The sequence below is a fragment of the Mobula hypostoma genome, chromosome 1, assembly GCF_963921235.1.
Source record: "Mobula hypostoma chromosome 1, sMobHyp1.1, whole genome shotgun sequence".
Lineage (NCBI taxonomy): Eukaryota > Metazoa > Chordata > Chondrichthyes > Myliobatiformes > Myliobatidae > Mobula > Mobula hypostoma.
The window spans coordinates 31,531,496-31,556,578 of NC_086097.1; the positions used below are offsets into that span (position 1 = coordinate 31,531,496).

A 25,083-nucleotide genomic window follows, 5' to 3' on the forward strand; every position below is an offset into this window, starting at 1 on the left:
AATACTGGCACAAGTCCCTGAGTAACTCCACCATGGACAGCAGGAGGAAGGTTGGGCCATAAAAAACCCATAGCTACAGAAATGCCAACAGAAGCTCCGAAAACCTCATTCCTGGGAGAGGAATGATCTTCGAAGACAGCTCACACCTGGGGACAACTGGATGGGCTGAACCAGTGCACAGAGGGCTCTGGTGAGCGGCTGTCACTTCCTGTGCCCCATGACGAGGGGGGATGGGTTTACACGCCCCGGAGCAGTGGGGCCTGAGCATTGACATAAAGAGTGAGGTGCATGTTTATGTGAGACAGTACAATGTTACTGGCACTGTTGTGGTAAAACAAGCAGTTGTACAAGTATGTGAAACAGCAGCAATAAAAGATGTAAAGTGACCAGCACAGGATGTGAGCTGGGGAGGGGGGTGGGCAGCAGGGTATTCAGATGGGGTGCACATGGGTGCTGGGTGGCAGCAGACTAATAGCCTGGGAGAAGAAGCTGTTACCCAGCCTGACAGTTCTGGTTCTTATGCCGCGGTACCTTGTGCTTGATGGCAGGAGGTCCAAGAGATTGTGGAGAGGGTGAGACAGACAGGGAGGGGTCTTTGACAATGCTGGAGGTATTGCATATGTAGCACTTCTGACACATGTCCTGAATGGGGGGGGCGGGGAGAAGGGGACGGTGATATTTCCAGCAGTCCTCATGATCCATTGCAGGGTCTTGCAACCTGATACTTGGCATTCCCACAGCACAGGGTGACGCAGCTGGTCAGGGCACTCTCATTGATGCGCCAGTAGGTTTAGAGATACAATGTGGAACAGACCCTTCCAGACCAGTGAGCCGCACTGCCCAGCAACACACCTGTTTAAGCCTCGCCTAACCACAGGAGAATGTACAGTGACCAATTAACCTACTAACGGGTACGTCTTTGGAATGTGGGAGGAAACCAGAGCACCTGGAGAAAACCCACGCATTCACGGGGAGGGTGTACCAACTCCTTTCAGCCAGTGTTGGAGCTGAACTCTGAACTCCGACGCCCCCAAGGTATAACGGTGCCGCGCTAACTGCCAAGCATGAGAATGGACGGGAGGTGGGGAGCCTCGTTTGCCTCAGCAACAACACGACAGCAGCAACAAAGCAAGCCCCTTTTCCAGCCTCCAGAAGACTCGCAGACATCGGGCCACGCACTGCCCCAGTGGACTCTGAGGCTCGCATATCCAGGGCTTTTACCACAGGGCCTTGACTCCCAATTCACTGACCAATAGAATCAAAGCTTCAGCCAAATTCAGTACAATCAATGCCGATCGTTTGTCTCAATATCATATTCAAACCAAATTTGTGAAGCAGGACCTCCTCCCCACAAAAATAACTATCCTACCAACCTCAAGCCTTCCCAAATGAGAGTAGATCCTGTCCCAAAAAATCCTTCTCCAATGAATTCCCTACCAGAGATTCCTAAAATTTCTGCAGGTGTGTGGTGGAGAGCATTCCGGTTAGAGGCGTCACTATCTGGGGTGGAAGCTCCAATGCGTAAATTCACAAGAGGCTGCAGAAGGTTGTAGACTCAACCAGCTCCATTACAGGCACAACCCTCCTCACCATCGAGGACAACCTCAAGGGGCGGTGCCTCAAGAATTTGGCATCCGTCACTAAGGACGCTTACCAACCAGGGCATGCCCTCTTCTCATTACTACCATCAGGGAGGAGGTACAGGAGCCTGAAGACACGCTCTCAACATGATAGAAACAACTTATTTAAAGTTCAAAGTAAAATGTATTATCAGAGTGCATACATGTCACTACATATAAACAAAAGACCACAAAACATAGGAGCAGCATTAGGCCATTCAGCCCATCGAGTCTGCTCTGCCATTCCATCATGGCTGATCCCAGATCCCTCTCAACCCCATGCACCTGTCTTCTTCCTGTATCCTTTAATGCCCTGACCAATCAGGAAACTATCAAATTCTGCCTTAAATATACCCACGGACTTGGCCTCCACTGCAGACTGCGACAGAGAATTCCACAGAATTACTACTCTCTGGCTAAAAAAAATCCTCCTCACCTCTGTTCTTAAAGGTTGCCCCTCAATTTTGAGGCTGTGCCCTCTAGTTCCGGACACCCCCACCATAGGAAACATCATCACCATATCCACCTTATGTAGTCCTTTCAACATTCAGTAGGTTTCAATGAGATTCCGCCCCCCCACCTCCGCATTCTTCTAAATTCCATTGAGTACAGGCCCAAAGCTGCCAAATTCTCCTCATATGTTAAACCTTCATTCTCGTGAATCTCCTCTGGACTCTCTCCAATGAGATATGAGGCCCAAAACTGTTGACAATGCTCCAAGTGCGGCCTGACTAGAATCTCATAAAGGCTCAGCATTATCTCCTTGCTTTTATATTCTACTCTCCTTGAAATAAATGCCAACATTGCATTTGCCTTCTTTACCACAGACTCAACCTGTAAATTAACCTTCTGGGAGACTTGCACAAGGATTCCTAAGTCTTTCTGTACTTCTAATGTTTGAACTTTCTCCCCATTTAGATAATAGTCTGCACTATTGTTCTTTTTATCAAAATACAATATTGTATGTTTCCCAACACTGTACACCATCTGCCACTTTTTTGTCCTTTATTCTAATTTGTCTAAGTCCTGCTGCAATCACATTGCTTCCTCAGCACTACCTACCCCTCCACCTTCTTAGTATCTTCGGCAAACTTTGCCACAAAGGCATCAATTCCATTATCTAAATCATCGATGAACAGTATGAAAAATAGCGGTCTCAATACTGACCTGAGGAACACCACTAGTCACTGGCAGCCAACCAGAAAAGGCCCCCTTTATTCCCACTTGCTGCCTCCTGCCTGTCAGCCATTCCTCTGTCCATGCCAGTATATTTCCTGTAGCACCTTTGGAGTTTATCTTGTTAAGCAACCCTGAGATTCTTTTTCCTGTGGGCATCCTTGGCAAATCTATAGAATGGTAACTATAAACAGGATCAATGAACAACAAACTACAAATGTAAATATAAATAAATAGCAATAAATAATGAGTATGAAATAACATTAAATAACAAGAATTGAATTGAAATTGAATTGAATTGGCTTTATTACTCGCATCCTTCATATACATGAGGAGTAAAAATCTTTGTTATGTCTCTGTTTAAATGTGCAATGTGCAATTTATAGTAATTTATAATAAATAGTATTTACAACAGGACAGTCAATGTAAATTGTATCAGCATGAATTAATCAGTCTGATGGCCTGGTGGAAGAAGCTGTCCTGGAGCCTCTTGGTTCTGACTTTTATACTGTGGTACCGTTTCCCGGATGGTAGCAGCTGGAACAGTTTGTGGTGGGGGTGACTCAGGTCCCCAGTGATCCTTTGGGCCCTTTTTACACACCTGTCTTTGTAAATGTCCTGAATAGTGAGAAGTTCTCATCTACAGATGCGCTGGGCTGTCTGTACCACTCTCTGCAGAGTCCTGCGATTGAGGGAGGTACAGTTCCCATACCAGGCAGTGATGCAGCCAGTCAGGATACTCTCAACTGTGCCCCCCTGTAGAAAGTTCTTTAGGATTTTGGGGCCCATACCAAATGTCTTCAACCGTCTGAGGTGAAAAATAAAGAATGCTTAAAGGAGACCATCTGTTGTGGGAACACCAGAAATAGAATGAGCATAGTTGTCCCCATTTGTTCAAGAGCCTGATGGTTGAGGGGTAGTAACTGTTCTTGAACCTGATAGAGTGAGTCCTGAGGCAATTGTACCTTCTACTTGACAGAAGCAGCAAGAAAAATCACGGCCTGGGTGCTTTTCTAGGGCAACATTTTACGTAGATTTGCTCAGTGGTTGGGAGGGTTTAACCCGTGATGTACTGGGCTGAATCCACTACCTTTTGCAGGATATTCCACTCAAAGGTATTGGTGTTCCCCTACCAGGCCATAATACACCCAGTCAGCGCACTTTCCACTGCACATCTATAGAGGTTTGCCAAGGGTTTTGATTTCCCTACATCCTTCAGCACCTACACCTTTAGAACACAGAACGCTACAGGATGTTTAGCCCACAATGTTGTTAGATCCCTGTTAGATCAATCTAACCCTTCCCTCCTACATAACCCTCCATTTTTCCATCATTCATGTTCCTGAGGATCTTTCAGATGCCCCTAATTTATTGGCCTCTACTAGCAAGGCGTTCCATACACCCACAACTCGTTGTGTTTAAAAAAAAACACCTGTGAAATTTCCCTGAGCTTTCCTCCAATCATCTTAAAATTAGCCCTTCCCACCCTGGGGAAAAGTTTCTGGCTATCCACGCTATCTGTACCTCTTATACACCTCAATCAAGTCACCCCTCAGCCTCTTTCGCTCCAAAAAGACCCTTTAGGTAACCAAAGGTTGTCCATCTGAAACCGCTCCCCACCCCGCCTCCCCGAGCTCCTTCATCTCTCTCTGCCTCCTCCAGGCACCAGTCATTGAGACATGTAGCTGGAAAGAAGGCCATTCTGCCCACTGAGTCCTTGCTGATCTTTGACCATCCAATTACATTAATCCCGCATTAATTCCACTTTCTACCACTCAGCCACACACTAGGGACAAATTACAGCACCCCTACTAACCTGGACATCTTTGGGATGTGGCAGGGGACCAGAGAACCTTGGGGGGAGAAACCACGTGGTGACCAGGAGAACGTGCAAACTCCACACAGACAGTGCCAGTGGTCAGGATCAACCCAGGGCCTCTGATGCTGTGGGCCAATGGCTCCCCCCACTGTGCTGTCCCTCATCATGTCCGAGGCTGCTTCCAGCCCCGTGTCTTACTCTTCTTGCGACCCTCCCCAGCCCGTGGTACCTCCCAGCCCTGATATCTCTTCCTATCTCCACACCCACTGCCAGCCCCGACACATCTCACCAAGAACTTTATCATTATTAGCTTGTTTTCAACCCAGCCCCACCCATTTCCCTATCATTCTAAACTCCTGGCTCAATTTTGCTCTTGACAATCTCGCCCCCCCCCACCCCCCGGGAAGATTTGTCAACACCCACTATTGCCACTAATCAGCTGGAGGACACTGAGGCATTCTCCTCTTCCTCATTGTACACCACAGGTCCACTCTCCACCAGCATGGCCACTGACGACGCGGCCTGAACATCAGCAAGTGACGACTTATTCAGAAGCACCCTTGGGACCTGGGTAGCTCAGCAAAGAGATCAGAGAGGTAAACCTCATTAAGAAATTGGCTGTATGAAAACCCAAGGGGCCCCAAATTCATTATAACAATAAGAGCAGCTGCATCTTTGAATGCTGTGGAGAATACATTCATAATAACAGAGGAATAACATAGTACTCTAGTCTTCCCAAGACTTTACCAATTATGTATCACATTCATTAGCTGTGGTGAAGCCCTTTTTCCTGCTGGGTTTCCCTGGTTCAGGCTATACACCCAGTAGCCTCTTGATTCGGTACACCCGAACACCTGCTCATTAATGCAAATATCTGATCAGCCAATCATGTGGCGGCAGCTCAGTGCATAAAAGCATGCAGTCATGGCCAAGAGGTTCAGTTGTTGGTCAGACCAAACATCAGAATGCGGAAGAAATGTGATCTAAATGTGACTTTGACCCTGGAATAATTGTTGGTGCCAGATGGGGTGGTTTGAGTATCTCAGAAACTGCTGGTTTCCTGGGATCTTCACGCACAACATTCTCTAGAGTTTACAGAGAACGGTGCGAAAAGTTTTTTTTAAAAACATCGGTGAGAGGTAGTTCTGTAGGCGATTATGCCTTGTTAATGAGAGAGGTCAGAGGAGAATGGGTTCAAGCTGACAGGATGGTGACAGTAACCCAAGTGCTAAGCAGTGGTGTGCAGAAGAGTATCTGGATGCACAACACATCGAACCTTGAAGTGGATGGGCTACAACAGCAGAAGACCATTAACACTCTGGCCACTTTATTAGGTATAGGAGGTACTTAATAAAGTAGCCACTGAGTATATTTCACCTTTATACATCAAAGTCTCCATTCCTCTCACACTGGACACTCACTTACCCACAGAACCGCTCTGCAACAGATGCCATACAATCTGTCATGCGCCTGGCCCTGACACAACTAGTAAACAAAGACACCTGTGTCAGAATGCTCTTTCTGGATTTCAGTTCAGCCTTGAATTGAACCCGGGTTGCCTGTACGGTAAAGCGTTGTGCTAACCACTACGCTACCGTGCCAATTCCCCTTTCATGAACTATTTGATTCCCTTATGGTCTAAAAGAATCAAATGGATCATAAAAGCTAGCAAGAAGTGATTAGGCTGAATGGCCTGTTCCTGTGCAGTTTATCCCAAGTAATCCCCAGTGTCTTTGTAGATAGAGCTGCAGATGTGCTCCAGTGTACAAAGTGATAAGAGGAATAGATCGAGTAGACAGCCAGAGACTTTTTTCCGAGGACAGAAATGGCTAAACCTGTCCCAGGGGACAGATATTGGATATAAAACTATCTAATATCTTCTTGTAGTTCAAAGTCAACAGTCCCATCCTGTGAACCTTTTACAATTTAGAGGCCTCCTTCCTACAGCCGTGGATGGGGGGAGGAGGTCCTTGGGATTGTACTTTTTCTGTCATCATTCTGTGGGGTTTTTCTTCTGTTTCCTGGATGTCTGTGAAGAGTAAAGCTTTCAGGTTGTATACTGTATACATTCTCTGAAATTAAATGGAACCATTGAACCAAGTACAATTTAAACATGATATCCCAACTCCTATACTCTGTGCTGTGACTGATGGAAGCAAGTGTGCTCACACTGTCTATATGTGTCCTGTGCCTCACTGCAGATGCTGCCTGACTGCTGGGTAATTCTGGAATTTCCCATGGTTTCAGATTATCAACATCAGCACTTTTTACCTTTAGGAGTATCCATAAGACATAAGAATAGAATTGGGCCATTTGGCCCATCGAATCAGACCCAGCATTAGATCAAGGTCAATTTACTTTTCTTCTCAACCCCATTATCCTGCCTTCTCTTCATAATCTTTGATGATTTACTAATCAAGAACCAACCATCCTCTGCTTTAAAAGATTTGCTCTATTTGTCACATGTACATTGAAACATAAGTAAAACGTGTTGTTTGGGTCAACGACCAACACAATTTGAGGATGTGCTGGGGTCAGCCCATAAGTGTCACCATTGCTTTTGATGGCAACATAGCACGCCCACAACTTACTAACCCTAACCTGGACATCTTTGGAACGTGGGAGGAAACCGGAGCACCTGGAGGAAATGCGGTGTGTTCACTGGGAAAACGTACAAACTCCTTTCAGATGGCATTGGGAATCGAACCCCAATTGATCACTGGCGCTGTTCCATGCCTCCCAGTGACCTGGCCTTCACACAGCTGTCTGTGGCAATGAATTCCACAGATTCTAAAAATATGGAACAATTTTGCCTTTTTATTTATTCTATTCTGTAAAAAGGTTCTTAGTATTGATTGGCTGCAGAGTTAACCATTGACAAAATAATCAATATTCCAGAGTCAGTTCATGTAAAGAGATCAGATGTGGTGTGACATGTGCCTCTTATACCAGTTACACTGCCTGTGGTGAAGGTATACAATGGCGATATTTTGGATTAAGGCCTCATCATGCAATGGGTGGGGGCTCACACCAATGATATTGAATGAATAGTGGATATCTGTAGAGAAGACAGAGGAAGAGAGAAGGCCATGTTGATAACATGCTCCTGTTCTTCCTTGGAACCACACATTATTATTGGAGGAATTCTTCTCCAGAAGTTTTGTTCCGTTATTGGGAGACTCCAGATATCTGTTCCAGTGGCTGGTTCTGTTATTGGAGATTTTCCATGTTATTTCATAGTGGGAACTGCTCTTGTGACATCACTATTACTGGGTGGGTCCCCGTGTGACATCACTGTTCGTAAGAGACACCCGTTGTGACAACGCCGAGTTATGGGAACTCCCGTTGTGACGTCATCGCTGGTGGGAGACACTGACCACTGAGGGTCATGCAGTGACATCACTGACACTGTCAAACTCCCGTGTGACATCATTGTTACTGGTTGCGATGTTGTCGTCGCTGTGACGTGGCTCGTTGTGAGATTCGGTCGCCCTGAGTGGAGTGACGTCATGCTGTGCGTCCGGTGACCCCAGAGGCGGCGGAGCGGGTGAGTGCCGATGGACCGGGGAAAGAGGATGAGGCGTTGAGGGACCGGGACCGGGGGACCGAACGGGGAGCAGATGACCGACCAGGGCGGCAGCAGGAGGTGGAAGTCGGCGGGCGAGGGACCCGGGGAGGGTGGCTCACAGGCCCGGCGCCAATCCCCGGCCCAGGACAAGATCTATAGACACTGTGGACAGAGTTTGGGGCCGATCCGAGCAGAGGCGCTGCGCCGGTGCCGGAGTCTGCTGCTGAAGCAGCTCGCAGCCCGGCTGGGCCTGGCCGCGGGAGCGCAGTGGACGGGAGGCTCTGCACAGGTGGCTGCAGAAAGTAAGAGATGAAGGGGGAAGGTGAAAGGATGGGGACTGGGAGCTGCAGAGAGGAGCGTGGGGGTAAATATGAGGAAATAGTGGGGAGGGGGAGCTGGGTAGCGAGGGAGGGGTGAGTGCAGTTGGAGAGCTGGTGCAGGAGGGGGCAGCTGGAAACTTTGTTTTCATGCCTGTGTTGCCTTTGCCGACCCCCCCCTTGCAGGGATGGGGGAGGTGGTGAGACTGTGTGCAGTCTTGTTGGGTAGCCATTAGCGGTGTGTTTTGCTGATGGTACCCATATTACCCACCATGTGCCACTGGTAGAGGGAGTGAATGATGGCCATCTTTACTGAGTGCATCAGTACGATACTGCCCTGTCAGCCTGGATCTCGGTGCACAGTTGTCGCTGAGGTGAGACTGTGGGCACACTGCCCCTATGAATAGGCACAGAAATCGTACATTCTATTGTGTAGGATGGTTGTTACAATCAGGGTAACACACATCTGGAATCAGATGTGGCTTCACCTGCCCAACTGACGTCAAGGGTTACGGGGAGAAGGCGGGAGAATGGGGTTGAGAGGGAAAATAAATCAGCCATAATCAGAGGTGCAGTGCTAGCCGGAGTGTGTCTGGCACCTCTTTAAGAAAAAAGCCGAAATAAGCAAGCTAATTAATTAGGTGTCGCCCAGGGTGATTTGAGTATCTGAGAAGCTGCTGATCTCCTGGGATTTTTACGCACAACAGACTCTGGAGTTTACAAAGAATGGTGCCAGAAACAAAAAAAAATCCAGCGAGTGGATTTAACAAGATGTTTTCGCTCACAGAACAGCCACTGGCTGGATGTGTTTTTTGTTTCTGGCACCATTCTTTGTAAACTCCAGAGTCTGTTGTGCGTAAAAATCCCAGGAGATCAGCAGTTTCTGAGGTGCTGAAATCGCCCTGGGCGGCACCTAATTAATTAGCTTGTGCTCCGGCTAGCACTGCACCCCTGGCCATATTGGAATGGCAGAGCAGACTCGGTGGGGTGAATGGCCAAATTCTGCTCCTTTCCCTTACGATCTAACTTCCCCTGAGATGTGGTTGGGTGAGAATACCTTCCCTCTCTCCTGGCAAGGCTCACTCTGAAATTGTGGACTCAGAGGTGGTGTTAATTCGGACCAAGGACTGAACTAACATCAACTGTGTTAATTCTGGTGCCTAGGACTGGAGGCCTGTCGGTGAATGGGAGGGTGGGAAAGGGGCTAATTTAGCTTTGTTGTGCTTTCTGCTCGTGTTGTTCTGAGGAGCGTAGTGGACGTGCTAAGTTGGTGGCAGACGCATGGTGACACTTTTGGGTTGCCCGCAGCACATAATTGGGTGTGTTGGTTGTTAATGCAGTACTGCATTTCACTGTGTGTTTCTATGCACATGTGATAAAGCTGAATCTGACCATCACAGCTGGGAGAAGTGGCCTGTCAAGAAATAGATGCTGCCAGTTCAGATCCTTTTGATATGATAGTTATGCTGGTTCTGTACTCAGTCAGCAGGGCACTGGGTCCAGGAATCACAGCACGAGAGGGAAAATACACTGCGCCTCGTCTCCATTACTTGCTACTGTGGTTACTTCAATCTGCACAGTAGGATTATCAGAACTCGTTTCCAATACTTGGAGAAAAGCACATGAAAGTCTTTCATTTCTGAGTGAATGTCTTTTCAGTATCTGTCATCATACATGTAAGCATGCAGCAAGACCTCCCCCATCACTGGGCACAAAAGCCTCACCAGTGGGAGAATCACACACACAGCACTACGTCCGTGTGAATCTACATCAGTCCCACTTGCCCAAACTAGGTCTGCATCCCATGTCTTAGCAATTCAACTGCCAAACTGAATCCTCCACCTCCTTCCTCTGGCAGCAAGGTCTAAATATCAACCACTCAGTATAAAAATCACTTTGCCCGCAGGTTCCCTTTAAAAATCCTCCCTTAGACTCACAGCAATATAGGGATCCCGGCCCTTCTACCCAACCAGTTCATTCTGACCAATGTGCCCACCCACCCAGCTGGTTCCAATTTCCTGCCTATGGCCCATATCCCTCCATGCTCTGACCCTACGTGTACCTATCCAAGTATAATCGTACTTACCTTAAACACTTCCTCTGGCATCTCGTTCCATACACTCACCACCCTCTGCATGGAAAAGTTGCCCCTCAGATCCCTTTTAAACCTTTTCCATCTCACCCTAGACCTTCCCCCCTAGTTTTGGACACCCTACCCAGGGGAAAAGACCATTAACATTCTACGTCTCTCATAATTTTAAACACTTCTGTAAGATCACCCGTGGAGGGTCAGACAACCTGAGCCAATAGGCTGGTCCTGGACTTATTTCCATCTGGCATAGTTTGCATTTTGTTGTTTGATTGTTTGTGGTTTTTGTATTGCTATATTTATGCTCTATTCTTGGTTGGTGCAGCTGTAACGAAACTCAATTTCCCTCGGGATCAGTAAAGTATCTTTATCTATCTATTTATCTATTCCCTGCACTGCAAGGAGTAAAGACCTATCCTGGCCAACCTCTCTCTATAACTCAGATCCTCTAGTCCTAGTAACATCTTTCAAATTCTACTCTGCACTCTTTCCAGTTTAGTGATGTCTGTCCTATAAGACCATAACCAAAACTATACACCATACTCCAGATATGGTCTTATCAATATCTCATACGTCGCCTTAGAATCTGTGGGCTGTGCCAAGATTTGATTGTGCCTGGAATTGTTTCTAGATGGTGTGACTGGAGTTTATTTTGCCAGAGGATGGTGTATCTATGGAATTCATTGCCACAGACAACTGTGGAGGCCAAGTCATTGGGTATATTTAAAGTGGAGATAGATCGCTAATTCGTAAGGGCATCAAAGGTAATAATAGCCGGCCGGTTGTGGTATGGCATCAGCACCGGACTTTGAGGCAAATGGTTCCGAGTTTGAATCTGGCCAGGCCCTCGCAAGCTTTCAATCTGTGCTGGGTTGAACTCGGCCTCAAAAAAACAGTCAAATGCTGTGGAAACAGCAAAAGTGCCACCCCAAAGAACAACAAAAGTTATAGGGAGAAGGCAGGAGACTCAGGTTGAGAGGGATAACACTGGACAACAGATCTTTTCAAAAGTGTTGCTTCCTCAGAATATTCTTTTGTTCATGATAGACCACTTGAAGCTGAACACAAATATGATTTCAGACTACTTGTATCACGCAGGAATTTGGAGAAAAAAGAAATTAATTTTTATTGAATATAATGCTTTTAAATGGATAACAGTGCTGACGTTCTATACTAGTTCAATTAAACCAAAAATGTTTTGCTGATATTTTTTGTGTGTGCTCGGTGCCTGCGGCTCCTCGCTTAAGTGGCCAACCATAACCAGCTAGCGCTGATGGATTCCAGTTGCCCTGACACTATTTCTCCAAGACGGCAATGCCCTGGTAAAACCTTTCGCCATGCTCGTCACTGACAGTTCCAAGATTTGCAGGGAAGAAGTCTAAATGGGAATGCAGAAAATGAATCTTTAGTGATATGTTGCAATTCATGGTTTTGTATGCTTGAAGCAGGTTGTCAGCCAGCTGCCAAGAAAATTTTCAACAACATCTTTGAATGCCTTCCATGTAATTTTCTCTGGTCCCACCAGAAGTTCTCAGAATTGCCTATCATTGATGACCTGTTTGATTTGTGAACCAGCAAGAAAAGCTTTCATTAATCGTGGCATCTGTTATTCTGACTTGAATTATAAATTGAAATAACAAACATAGATAATTTTTTAAAACGGTGCATGATAGGGAAATCTCATGGTGATTCCCTTGATCAACAGCCCAAAATCCATAAGATACATCCAAAAGTAATCAGGAAGCAAAATCTTTGTTGGTCAATGTACTGGTGTCCCCCACTCTTCGAATGTTCGCTTTACGAAACCTCACTGTTACGAAAGACCTACATTAGTTACCTGTTTTCGCTAACAGAAGGTGTTTTCACTGTTACGAAAAAAGGCAGCGCGCGAGAAAAAAAGCAGCGCACTCCCCCGGATTCGGAACGGCATTCTAGCCGGCATTGCTTAAACACGTGCCTGTGAGCAGCTGTTAGCAAGATGAGTTCTTAGGTATCGGAAAAGCCTAAAAAAGCTCGTAAAGGTGTTACACTTAGCATAAAACTAGACATAATTAAGTGTTTTGATCGTGGTGAACAAAGAAAGGACAAAGTGAGTTTGGCTTGTGGAAGTTGATGAAGATGCTGTTGAAGAGGTTTTGGCATCCCATGACCAAGAACTGGTAGATGAAGAGCTGATGCAATTGGAAGAGGAAAGGATAACAATCGAAACCGAATGCAGTAGCGAACGGACAGAAAATGAAGTCGTCCAGGGACTGAACGTGAAGCAACTGTGTGAGATTTTCGCTGCAATGATAAAGTACGACTTTAATTTTGAAAGGATACGTCAGTTTAGGGCATATTTGCAAGCTGGTTTGAGTGCTTACAAAGAACTGTATGATAGAAAATGCGCGAGGCTCAGCAGTCAAGCATACTGTCGTTTTTCAAGCCTTCCACATCAGCCACAGCAGACGACCAACCTCGACTTTCGACCTTGAGGCAGGCAGACATAGAAGAAGATGACCTGCCTGTCCTGATCGACGATGAGATGACACCCCAGTGTCCCACCACCCCAACCCCCGGGCCGCGAACAGATACGGATTTGCGGAGAATGCAGCGGTAGCCGGGAGGCACCCAGCACATCTTTATAAAAAAGCCGAAATAAACATGCTAATTAATTAGGTGCCACCCGGCATGTAATTGTCAGCCCAGATCAGAGGCGATTGCGTCGTGGAGAATGCAGTGGTAGCCAGGAGGCACACAGCATGGCCTGATTCTACTCCTATGTCTTATGGTCTTATGAACAATGTTGAGCCACACACAGTAAGTAGTTTGCTATGTTGTTGTTCTGAGATGTGAACCTCCTGGAGGGCTTTTCTCACTGGAGTGAAGAAGGATGAGAGGTGACTTGACAGAGGTATACAAGATGATAAGAGGCTTAGATTGAGTGGACAGCCAGAGACTTTTTCCCCAAGGGTGGAAATGGCTAATTCGAAGGGCATAATTTTAAGGTGATTGGAGAAAAGTATAGATGGAGGTAAGTGTTTTTTTTACACAGAGTGATGAGTGTGTGGAATGCCCTGCCAGGTGTGTAGTAGAGGGGCATTGAACAAATTCTTAGTAGACACATGGATAATAGGAAATGGAGGGCAACATTGTGGGCTGAAGGGCCTGTACTGTGCTGTAATGGTCTATGAGCCCATTTTGTTGTTTGGGCAAACATAGAACATTACAAGTTCTTGATATTTATTGCTTAGTTATTATTATTACTTTTATTTTGTATTTGCAAGTTGTTGTCTTTGTGTGTTCTTCCATTGATTCTGCTATGGTTATTGGATTTATCGAGTCTGTCTGCAAGAAAATAAATCTCAGGGTTGTATATGGTGACATATATGTACTTTGATAATAAGTTTACCTTGAATTTGAACTTTCAAAGGGCGGTACCAAATGTTAATTGTGCAGCTTTATTCTCTGCAGGGCTGGGGCGACGTTATGGACGTGGCGAATCACAGTGTGGTCCTGCTGCAGCAGCTGAATGTCCAGCGGGAGTTTGGCTTCCTGTGTGACTGTACGGTGGCCGTAGGGGACATTCACTTCAAAGCCCATCGAGCTGTGCTGGCTGCATTCTCCAACTACTTCAAGATGATCTTCATTCATCAGTCCAGGTAAGGGGGCATTCTTAGCCTGCCTCCTGCAGCTTGTTCAGACTCCTGCTCGTTCACGGGTCTCCTCCACCCTTCCCCTCATAGTACAGAAACAGACCCTGTGGGTTCATCCTACCATCATGCACACATTCACACTGCCACCACACAGAACAGGCTGGAAGAGCGCAGCATAAACAAACGACACTTTGGGCTGACACCTTTCATCAGGACTGGAAGGGAAGAGGACAGGAGCCAGGATAAGAAGGTGGGGTGAGTACGAGCTGGCAGGTCTTGGGTGAGACCAGGTGAGGGGGGAGGTGGGTGTAGTAAAAAGCTGGGAGGGGTAGATGGACAAGGTAAAGGGCAGGAGAAGGAGGAACCTGATAGAGGAGAGTGGACCACGGGAAAAGGGGAAAGAGGAGGGAGGTTGTAGGCATGAGAGGAGGGGTAAGAGGAGTACCGGAATGGAAAAACTAGGAGTGGGTAGAGAAATTACTGGAAGTTAGGGAAATAAGAGTTCATGCTGTCGGGTTGGAGGCTACCCAAATGGAAAATGACCATTTTTTTTCTCCCCGCATTCTAATCATCTTCCCCCTAGATTCTATCCACCCACACTCTGGGGGCAATTCACAGCAGCCGTTTGGGATCAGCATCACAGCTCGATGGGCTTTGAAGTGAATGGCTCCTAGGGCCACATCAGCCCTTTGGGATGTAGGAGGAAACAGCAGAACTCGAGGTCAGAGGGAGAACATACACTCTCCAAACAGAGCACCAGAGGTCACTGAACCAGGGCATCACTGTGGCAGCTGCACTCCCCCTTTAAACATTTCCCCTCACACCTTAAACCTGTGCCCTCTGGTATTTGACACTTTTACCCGGCGATAAAAGACACTGTCTGTTCTATCTATACCTTGCATCATTTTATAAGCCTCTGTCTAGTCTCCCCCTCAGTCTCTACCACTCCAGAGAAAACAACCCGAGTTTTTCCATCCTCTCCTCTCCTCACGGCTCAGGCCCTCAGTGTCACTCCTCCAAATGTGGCCTATCCAAAGTTTTATAAATTGCACAATGACCTTCTGACTTTTATAGTCCTTGCCTGTAGCAATAAGAAAAGATGTCATATGCCTTCTTTATCACTCTATCTATTCGTGGGTACTTTCAGGGAATCATGCTTCCCTGTTTCTCTTTTCACAGTTGCTGACTGACCTGGTGAGTTCTTCCAGCACTTTTTGCTTTCATTTTTCCTTTCCTGTCGTATTAACCAGAGTTATGGGTTTGGGTCTCTTGTTGTCAGGATCAGCTGCCAGTGCTGGAATCCTGTGCCTGAGACGGGTCTGCTGGGGGAATGCGTGTGCCAGGAGTTTCATGTTTTTTTGAAAATGCTGCTCACATGTTTTGATCTCTCTCCCCCTTCCCTACTCTTCCATCTCCCCCACCCCCCCGGCTCTCACTCCTTCACACCTTCTTTCTCCCTCCATCCCCTCTCCCTGACAGCGACTACATCAAAGTGCAGCCAATGGACATCCAGCCAGACATCTTCAGCTATTTACTACACCTCATGTACACGGGCAAGGGTCCGAAGCAGCCAGTAGACCCCAACCGGCTGGAGGAGGGCATCCGATTCCTGCATGCCTACAACTTGGTCCATGACCCGAGCCAAGGGGGACAGGCGTTCACCCAGCACCCCGAGGTGCCGTCCCTTCAGTCGCCCAACCTCTACGGCATCCAGATCTCGGGCTCACAGAAGCTACCAGTGCCCCCTGGAGGCCAGAGCGGGGTCACCACCCTGAGCGCGGAGCAGACTGGTCAGACGACCCTGGGAGTGGCCAACATCCCGGAGCACCGGTACGCCCGTCCTCCCATCGGCCAGGAGATGGGAGCAGAGGAGAGCGGCCAGAGCCTCCCCTCATCATCTGCAGCAGCGTCCAGGGGTCTGCAGGTCCCCGGTCTCAACTTTAAGCGGAGCAAGACCCACAAGCTCTACTCCTGCCACTACTGTGGGGAGCGGTTCTCTGCCAGGGGCAGCCTGCGGGATCACCTGTACTCGCACGCCAGTAGTGCCGTGCCTGCTGGAGCCCCCACCGAGAGCAGGGCCCTGGGGGAGGAGGCCGAGGGAGTCGGAGGTTCCCTGTCCCAGGGAGATGAGGCCCTCCCTTCCACCCCTGATCAGCAGGAGGGAAGCGGACTGGACGAACAGCCTCCCGTCGGTCTGACTGTGACCATTGGAGCCTGCGGGGACGCCGTCGACCCAGGCAGCGGCTTCACCACGGCCAAGAGGAGGAGGTTCACCTGCAGTGTGTGCGGCCGTGAGTATCCAGGGCTCCCAGGGGCGTGAGTTGGCAAGGAACTGAGGACCAGGGCCGTCAAGGTGTTAAACCTACTGGCTGAAGTTCCAACCCCAACCAGTTCATTTCCAAACTCTAAACACAAGAGATTCAGCAGATGCTGGAGATCTTGAGCAACACACACAAAATGCTGGAGGAACTCAGCGGCGTCTAAGCGAGGGAGGGGGAAAAACAGTCAATGTTTCAGACCAAGACCCCTCAACAGGACTGGTTCAGAGGGGGGCGGGATCCAGAATAAGAAAGTGAGAAAAGGGGAAGGAGGCAATGACTTCTTCAACTTCTGGTAAATTCTCCCCCTCCCTCCTCTCTTTTCTATCTCCCTTTTGGTTACCCTGTCTCCTTCATTTCTCCTGGCTTGTCCGTCATCCCCCTCAAGTTCCCCCTCTTCCTTCCTCTTACAGAGCATTATAACACAGAAATTAATTAGACCTTTGTCCCATCTAGTCCGTACCAAATTACTAACCTGCCTGTACCCGGACCATAGCGCTCCACGTTTCCCATCCATGTATCTGTTCCAATTTCTCTTACATGTTGAAATTGAACCCGCATCCACCACTTCCACTGGCAGCTCGTTCCACACTGTCACCACCATCAGAGTGAAAAGTTCCCCTTAAACATTTCATCTTCCACCCTTTATCCATGACCTCTAATTCTAGTCTCACGTAACCTCAGTGGAAAAAGCCTGTTTGTATCTCCTCCTTATCATTATGTGCTGTGTTGTATGACGTGGGCGATCATAGTCCCATGATCATAATTGTTCTTGGCAAGTTTTCCTACAGAAGTGGTTTGCCATTGTCTTCTTCTGGGCAGTGTCTTTACAAGATGGGTGACCGCTGTCAATATCAATACTCAGAGATTTTCAGTGGCTGCATAACTAGGTCTTGTGATATGCACCACCTGCTCATATGACCTTCCACCACTTGTTCCCATGGCTTCACATGACCCTAATTGGGGAACTAACGGTGACCTACCGGCTAGCAGAGAGAAGGAGTACTTTCCACCTTCCTTGGTAGAGACATATCTCCACCTTGCCATCTGTGCTTGTATTTACTCTATCTATGCCTCATAATTTTGTAAACCTCTATCAAATCTCCTCATTATCCTACGCTCCAGAGAATAAAGTCCGAACCTATTCAGCCCTTCCCTATAACTCAGGTCCTCAAGTCCTGATAACCTCCTTCTAAGTTTTCTCTGTACTCTTTGTCTTATTGATATCTTTCTTGTAGGTAGGTGACCAGAACTGTACACAATACTCCAAAGTAGGCTTCAACAACATCTGGTACAAGTTCAAACTAATATTCCAATTCCTGTATTCAATAGTTTGATTTATGAAAGATAAAGTGCGAAAAGATCTCTTTACAACCCTAACTACCTGTGATGCCACTTTCAAACAGTTATGTATCTGTATTACCAGTTCCCTCTGTTTTACCACACTCCTTAGTGCCCCACACTTGTAAAATCTACACTTGTTTGTCCTCCCAAAGTCCAACCCTCACACTTATCAGTATTAAATTTCATCTGCCATTTTTCTAGCTGCAAGCTTTAATAGTCTTCCTTGTTGTCCACTACATCCCCAATCTTGGTATCATCTGAAAACTTGCTGATTCAGTTTACAACATTATCATCCAGATTGTTTATATTGATGACAAACAACAGCCTCAGCAGTACACCACTAGACACAGGCCTCCAGTCAGAGAGCAAACATCAGCTAACACTCTCTGGCTTCTCCCGAAGCCAATGTCTAATCCAGTTTATTACCTCATCTTGACTGCCAAGTGACTGACTCTTTTTGACCAACCTCCCATGTGGCACTTTGTCAAAGGCCTTGCTAAAGTCCATCTAGATAACATCCACTGCCTTGCTTTCATCAGCTTTCCTGGTAACTTTCTTGAAAAACTCCAAAAGACTTGTTAGACCCGAGCTGCCATGCACAAAGCCACGTTAACTACCCTTATTCAATCCATGTCTATTCAAATACCTAAATACTGGTTCGCTTAGAGTATCTTCCACTAATTTACCTATTACTGATGTTAGAGGCTCACCAGCTTATAACTGCCTATCTTTCTTAGAGCCTTTCTTAAATAATAGAACAACATTAGCTATCCTCCAATCCTCTGCGGCTGAGGACATTTTAAATATCTCTGCTAGGGGCCCTGCAATTTCTGCACCAGCCTCCAACAAGGTTTGAGGGATATACGTTGTCAAGCCCAAGGGATTTATCCACCCTAATTTGTCTCAAAACATCAAACACCTCCAGCTTGCAGTGCTACACCTGCCCATTCACCTCCTTCATACCAGGCCCCAAACAGTCCTTTCAGGTGAGGCAACACTTCACCTACAAATCTGCTGGGGTTGTCTCTTGTATCCGGTGATCCTGATGTGGCCTCTTTGACATTGTTGAAATGTTGTAAATTGGGGATATTTCGTCAAGCATCTCCACTCCATCCACCAAAAGCAAAACTTCCTGATGGCCAAAATTTTAATTCCAATTCCCATTCTTGTTCTGACATGTCAGTCCATGGGCCCCCTCTTGTGCCTGACTTGCTGTGTTCCTCTAGCATTTTGTGTGTGTTACCTCCTCTGTAATCTGCATACGGTACATAACCTACTGTTTTGCTTCACTTCTATATACTCTGTCCATCCCTCGAGCAAGTACAGCGTAGGAGGGATAATATCACTGATTGGGTGGAAGGGTTTGAGGAAAATGCCTTTGATTGGGCGGAAGGGTTTGAGGAAAATGTCTTTGATTGGGTGTAAGGGTTTGGGGAGAATGTCTCTCACTGGGCAGAAGGGTTTGGGGAGAATGTCTGATTGGGCGGAAGTGCTGGTGAAGGATGTCTCTGATTGGAGAGGTTTGGGGTAATGGCGTCTCAGATTACCATGGGGATAACTATTCAGTCCTATAATATAATTTGCTTCCATGCTTTTGTAGCTCCTGCCTGATGGGAGAAGGGAGAAGTGAGAATGACTGGGGTGGATGGGATATTTGATTACGCTGGCTGCTTTACGGAGGCAGGGAGAAGTGTAGAAAGAGTCCCTCCACTCAATGTGACCATTCCCTGATGGGGCTCAACCCCATTTCCCTACAATAATTAAACACGGCTGAGGACAGACCAGTGTGGCCTGATTGTTCAACCCACCTCCCCACACTTCCTCTCTCCCCCTACCATCTTGCACCACACCCCTTCCCTTCTCTGCCCACAAGTCCCCTCTCTCCCCCACTGTCCCCATAAAGCACCCACCCTGATGCCTCTCTCTCTCCTAGACTCTGCAGACCCTGAGCCCAGCAGCACACCTCCACCTACAGCAGCACCACCTGGAGCCCTGGAGGAGTCACCAGCTGTCGCCCAGCCCCAGCCCCAGCCCCAGCCCCAGCCCCGGCAGGAGGATTCAGGCCCGAGTGGGAGCCCCGATTCCACCGTTGACCTCGAGAGTGCCTTCCGCGATGTCTTCGCCAACTATGAGGCGGCGCGTGTCCATGCACACTACAAGTGCGCGCGCACTGGCTGTGAGCGGGCGGCTGTGTCCGCTGAGCCGCGGCGTGGAGACCGCTTTGTGCATAAGTGGCTGTCGGACCGTGAACTGACTTACTGCGAGCGCACCGGTGTTTACTGGTTGCTCTACGAAGAGGGCCAAGGCATGTTCTGCTACCTGTGCCGGCGTCACGACACCCAGAACAAGCAGAACAAGACCAAGGTGTTTAACGGGACGCCGGCTGTGCGCTACAAGAAGTCGGCACTGCAGGTGCACGCTGAGTCACAGCAGCATGCCGCTGCTGTGCACGCTGAGTTGGCGGGCCGCATGACTGAGCGAGAGATGGCCGAACGCGAGCGCCAGGAGGGCACCTCGCTGCGCGCCCTTTTCCTCGCCGCCTATTGGCTGGCGCGCGAGGGACTACCCACCGCAAAGCTACGCCCTACATTGCGCTTGCTTGGTGAGGCAGGGCTAGTGGGAGGTGCCGCTACGCATTTTCGGCGAGCCGATACACTTCAGGAAGTGTTTCGCGGATTGGGCCGCGCTGTCCGCCAGCGACTCATCAGCCGTATCCGCCGTGCCCCCGCCTTCGGCATCCGCTGCGAGCGCGCCGGTCCTGGAGCCGAGGCCTCGCTGCTGGCCTTCGCTCAGTTCATCGAGCCTGGCGTTGAGGTGGCCAGTGGGCTGCTCTTCACCGAGGCCCCAGGCCCTGGCCGGGGCTGGGACTCACCTGATGAGTTGGCAGCAGTGATCAGCCACACCTTGGGCTGCCTGGAGCTGCCAGTCTCTCGGCTGGCCTCGCTGGTGACGGATGGCGGCGAGGCGATGCCGACGGTTGTGTCGCGGCTGAGGGAACTGAGCCCGGCCTTGCTGGGACTGCATTGTGTGAGCCGCAGGCTATTGTTAGCTGCCGCCTCGGGCTGTCTGACCTGCCGGCCCCTGCTGCGGGTTGAGGCCTATCTGCAGCAGCTGTGGGAGGTGCTGGAGCGTTCGCCTGGCCTGGCCGAAGCCTATCTGAGTGCCCGGCTGGCAGGGGCCTCGGCTGCGCAGCCCAGTGGCCGTCTGAAACCGGCACTGCTGCGCCGGCTGAGACGGGCCTGCCGCCGCCGCCGACTGTCTCTCGAGGCCTCGGTGGAAGGCGCCTACAATGACTATGCGGCGCTGTTGCGGGCCCTGTCAGCACTGAGTGAGGCTGAGGCAGCAGCTGTTGGCCTACTGGCCCAGTTGGGCAGCCCACGCTTTGCCGGGGCCCTCTATATCCTGCGGGAGGCTTCAGCTGCGCTCCTGGGCCTGTCGCGGGCCTGGCGCCGGGGTGGCCTCCACCCACCCGCCCTGGAGTCTCTCCTACGACAGGCACTGCAAAGGCTGGAGGAGGTTGCTTCCTCCCGGGCCGCGCTAACTCGCCTGCGAGTGGATTTGGAGCCCGGCGGCCGCTTGTCCTGCTGTGCGCTGCCGGGGCTGGGCGCTGGGGACGAGGCTGAGCTGCGTGGCCTGTTGGAGACCTACACTGCCCGGCTGGTGACTGACTTACGCCGCCGCTTTGAAGCGTCTGCTCCGCTGCTAGCCGCCGTCTCCATTTTTAACCCCCTTTTGGTGCCTGATCCGGGTTCCTCCGGCTTTGCTGCTCATGGACAGGCTGAGGTCGGGGCCTTAGCCGCTCATTTCCACCCCGGAGACCTGGCTGCCGAGGCCCGGTTGCAGGCTGAGTGGGCTCGACTCAAGCTGGAGCTGCCGGGTTGGAAGTTTGGTGTTGCAGCCTTGTCGCTGGGCGAATCTTCAGCGACTGAGTGCTGTCTGCGCCACCTCTTGGGCCTCGGCACATACCCGGCCCTGACGCAGTTTGCCGAGGTGGCACTTTCAGCCCCCGTGGCCCCGGCCCGCTCTGACCGGGCCTTTGCTGCCCTGCGGAGGCTGGAGACGCGACTGCGGGGTGGGCGCTGTGAAGACACCGGCCTGCTTGACAGCCTGCTACAGATCTCGGTAAACGGACCCGAGCTGGGTACGGCCGACTGCACACAGCTGATCCAGGAGGCGGCCCTCGCCTTCCTACAGCAGAGGTGCCAGGGCACAGTGGTCCCAGCCCACCAGAAACCCCCGCTGGCATCCTTCAAGACTGAGGAGGCGGCTGAGGCCTGCTGTTCAGAGGGCTCGGAGCAGGAGCTGGAACAGCTGCAGCAGGAGCTGGATCAGACAGTGGGCGCCCTACAGCTCCAAGCCGACAACGAGAGTGACTCAGAGGACAGCCTCTGCGACTAAGCCCTGGGTCTTCCTGCAAACGCCCAGCCAGAGCTGACGCCAAGGTAGAAGTGCCTGACTCTGGCCATTCCCTTGGGCTGGCCCCTTCTCCTCGCCCATGCCCTTGGGCATGACAACCAAGGCAGATATGTGAGTTCATGGGAGGGTCACAGAGCTGTCAGGGTTTGGGCATAAGTAGGCAGGTCTGTCCCCATGCTGAATGCTAACAGGGTGGAACTTTAGAAGTCTGGAAGTCGATGGGGCAGGTTCAGGATTGTCTCAATGTAGACCCCAGAATTTTGGATGCTAAAATCCAGAGCATCACACCAGAATCTAGAGAACCTTGATGGGTTGGGCAGCATCCATGGAGGGAAATGGACCGTGTGTCTTTGGTCGCAGCTCTTCATCTGGTGAGAAGTGTCATCCATTTCCTTCCCTCAGTGCTGCCTGACCCACTGGGTCTGTCCAGCATCTTGTGTTGTTGGGAATGTGTTCACCTTCCCGTCAATGGGGCTCTCTTTTTGACCACACCTTTGCTACCGGCCATTCTCCCTGAGGGCCAGTGTATTGGGGTGGTGTGGCAGGCTGGAAGAGAGATGGTCTTGCTCAGGGTGGAATATAGCTTCCAGCTATTGCAGAATACCCAAAACACTTCCACCACAAGTGTGCTTTGAGTAGATTTATTTCTTTTTAACTGCAGTAGTTTTTTCACTTGTATTTTAAAAGTAAAAATAAAGATTTTTTTTAAAAGCAGTTTTTAATCATTTTTTATTACAGCTTTCTGTAGGCAAATTAATGAGCAAGTGAAAAGTTACAGATTGCTGCTTGCTGGTTTCGTGACACAGTTCATTTAAGACCATAAGATATAGGAACAGAAGTAGGCCATTTGGCCCATCGAGTCTGCATTACCATTCAAACATGGGCTGATCCAATTCTTCCAGTCATCCCACTCCCCTGCTTTCACCTCATACCCTTTGCTGCCCTGGCTAATCAAGAACCTATCTATCTCTGCCTTAAATACACCCAATGACTTGGCCTCCACAGCCGCTCGTGGCAACAAATTCCACAGATTTACCACCCTCTGACTAAAGTAATTTCTCTGCATCTCAGTTCTAAAAGGACGTCCTTCAATCATGCCCTCTTGTCCTTGAATCCCCTAGCATGGGAAATAACTTTGCCATATCTAATCTGTTCAGGTCTTTTAACATTCGGAATGTTTCTATGAGATCCCCCCTCATTCTCCTGAACTCCAGGGAATACAGCCCAAGAGCTGCCAGAGGTTCCTCATACGGTAACCCTTTCATTCCTGGAATCATTCTCGTGAATCTTCTCTGAACCCTCTCCAATGTCAGTATATCCTTTCTGAGATAAGGAGCCCAAAACTGCACACAATACTCCTTGTGGTCTCACGAGTGTCTTATAGAGCCTCAACATTATATCCCTGCTGTTATATTCTATACCACTGGAAATGAATGCCAACATTGCATTCGCCTTCTTCACAACCGACTCAACCTGGAGGTTGAGTTACAAAAAGCTGCAGGTGCTGGAATCTGGAGAGAGAACTCAGCATCTGTGTAGGGAAGAGAATGTTTCTGGTTTAGACCCTGAATCACCTTTGTTGGGACCTGGCTGGCTTATTTTGTCTGTTGTGTCTGCTCTCCAATTTAGTGAGATCATAGCTAATCCTTTAATGCCATCTTCCCTTTCTGTACGACTCTGAAATCTTTTATTTCTCTCCACACCTGTGAATGTGTGAGGGGCATGTAGACAGATACATGAACGGGCAGGAACCGGAGCACACCTGGAGTTTCAGTTGTCATCGTGACTGGCACAGATACTGTGTACCAGCGGGCTGTTTGTGAATACCCTCAGACTTGGCCTTCGCCCTCTTTTGTGGACAATTATGGTGGATCGCCAACCTTTAAGGAATTTCTCCTGATCTGAATTTTTAGCTGTTTGATCCCTGGGTTTTAGATGTGTCAGTGTGGGGACACATCCCTATATGTATCTTGTCAAATCACGAGTGCATTTTGTCTGCTTCAGTGAGATCACTCTCGTTCTGACTTTCACCGAGTAGACTCAGCTTTACCTGTTAGGATAACCCCTCCATTTCAGCTGCATCCACTGCAGGTACATCTGTCCTTACACAAAGAGACCAAACTCGGTGCAGTCAACCGGTAGAGTGCCTTTGGCCTGGGTTTCAGCCTGACTTTGCCCTGGGCCTCTAATTTCCTTCCATATCACATTTGGAATATTATCAGCAGTTTTAGAACCCATTTGTAAGGAATAGTGTGCTGACCTTGGAGAGGATCCTGAGGAGTTCATGAGAATTATTCCAGAAATGAAAGAGTTAATGTACAAGGACTATTTGATGGCTCTGGGTCTGTACTCGCTGGAGTTCAGAAGAATGAGTGGGGATCTCCTTGAAACCTGCTGAATATTAAAAGGCGTAGAAAGAGTGGAGGTGCAGAGGATGTTACCAACAGTGGGAGAGTCTAGGACTAGAGGGCACAGCCTCAGAAAAGAAGGACGACCCTTTAGAACAGAAATGAGGAGGAATCATTTAGCCTGAGGGTGATGAATTTGTGGAATTCATTGCCACGGATGGCTGTGCAAACCAAGCCACTGGGTATATTTAAATGAGAGATTGATAGGTTTTTGATTAGTCAGACGTTATGGGGAAATGAAATTGAGATGGAAAATAAATGAGGCATGAAGTAATAAACTGGATTCAGCATTTTCCAACCTCCCATGAGGAACTTCGTCAAAGGCCTTGCTAAAATCCCCGTAGCCAATGTTCACTGCCCTAACTTCATCAACC

At 48.9% G+C, this 25,083-nt stretch overlaps 1 protein-coding gene across 2 annotated transcripts; it reads left to right on the forward strand.

The window, feature by feature from the left end:
- The first annotated feature begins 8,008 nt into the window (after positions 1–8,008).
- Positions 8,009–23,256, forward strand: LOC134345220 (uncharacterized). 2 transcript variants are annotated; one of them, XM_063045525.1, is made up of 4 exons: positions 8,009–8,161; positions 14,042–14,229; positions 15,703–16,514; positions 19,819–23,255. In XM_063045525.1, exons 2-4 carry the CDS (start codon positions 14,057–14,059, stop codon positions 22,281–22,283), a joined length of 3,450 nt encoding a protein of 1,149 aa, XP_062901595.1. In that variant the 5' UTR covers positions 8,009–8,161; positions 14,042–14,056; the 3' UTR covers positions 22,284–23,255. The 2 variants fall into 2 exon arrangements, with proteins under 2 accessions (XP_062901595.1, XP_062901606.1); XM_063045536.1 differs by lacking the exon at positions 8,009–8,161 and adding an exon at positions 8,254–8,484 and having other exon boundaries at positions 19,819–23,256.
- The last annotated feature ends 1,827 nt before the right edge of the window (positions 23,257–25,083 follow it).

Bases quoted from the DNA above. Each gene is read 5' to 3' on its own strand.
- LOC134345220 (XM_063045525.1), top strand. From the start codon at position 14,057: ATGGACGTGGCGAATCACAGTGTGGTCCTGCTGCAGCAGCTGAATGTC. The intron at 14,230-15,702 runs GTAAGGGGGCAT...TCTCCCTGACAG, and splicing joins ATCTTCATTCATCAGTCCAG to CGACTACATCAAAGTGCAGC. The intron at 16,515-19,818 runs GTGAGTATCCAG...TCTCTCTCCTAG, and splicing joins CACCTGCAGTGTGTGCGGCC to ACTCTGCAGACCCTGAGCCC.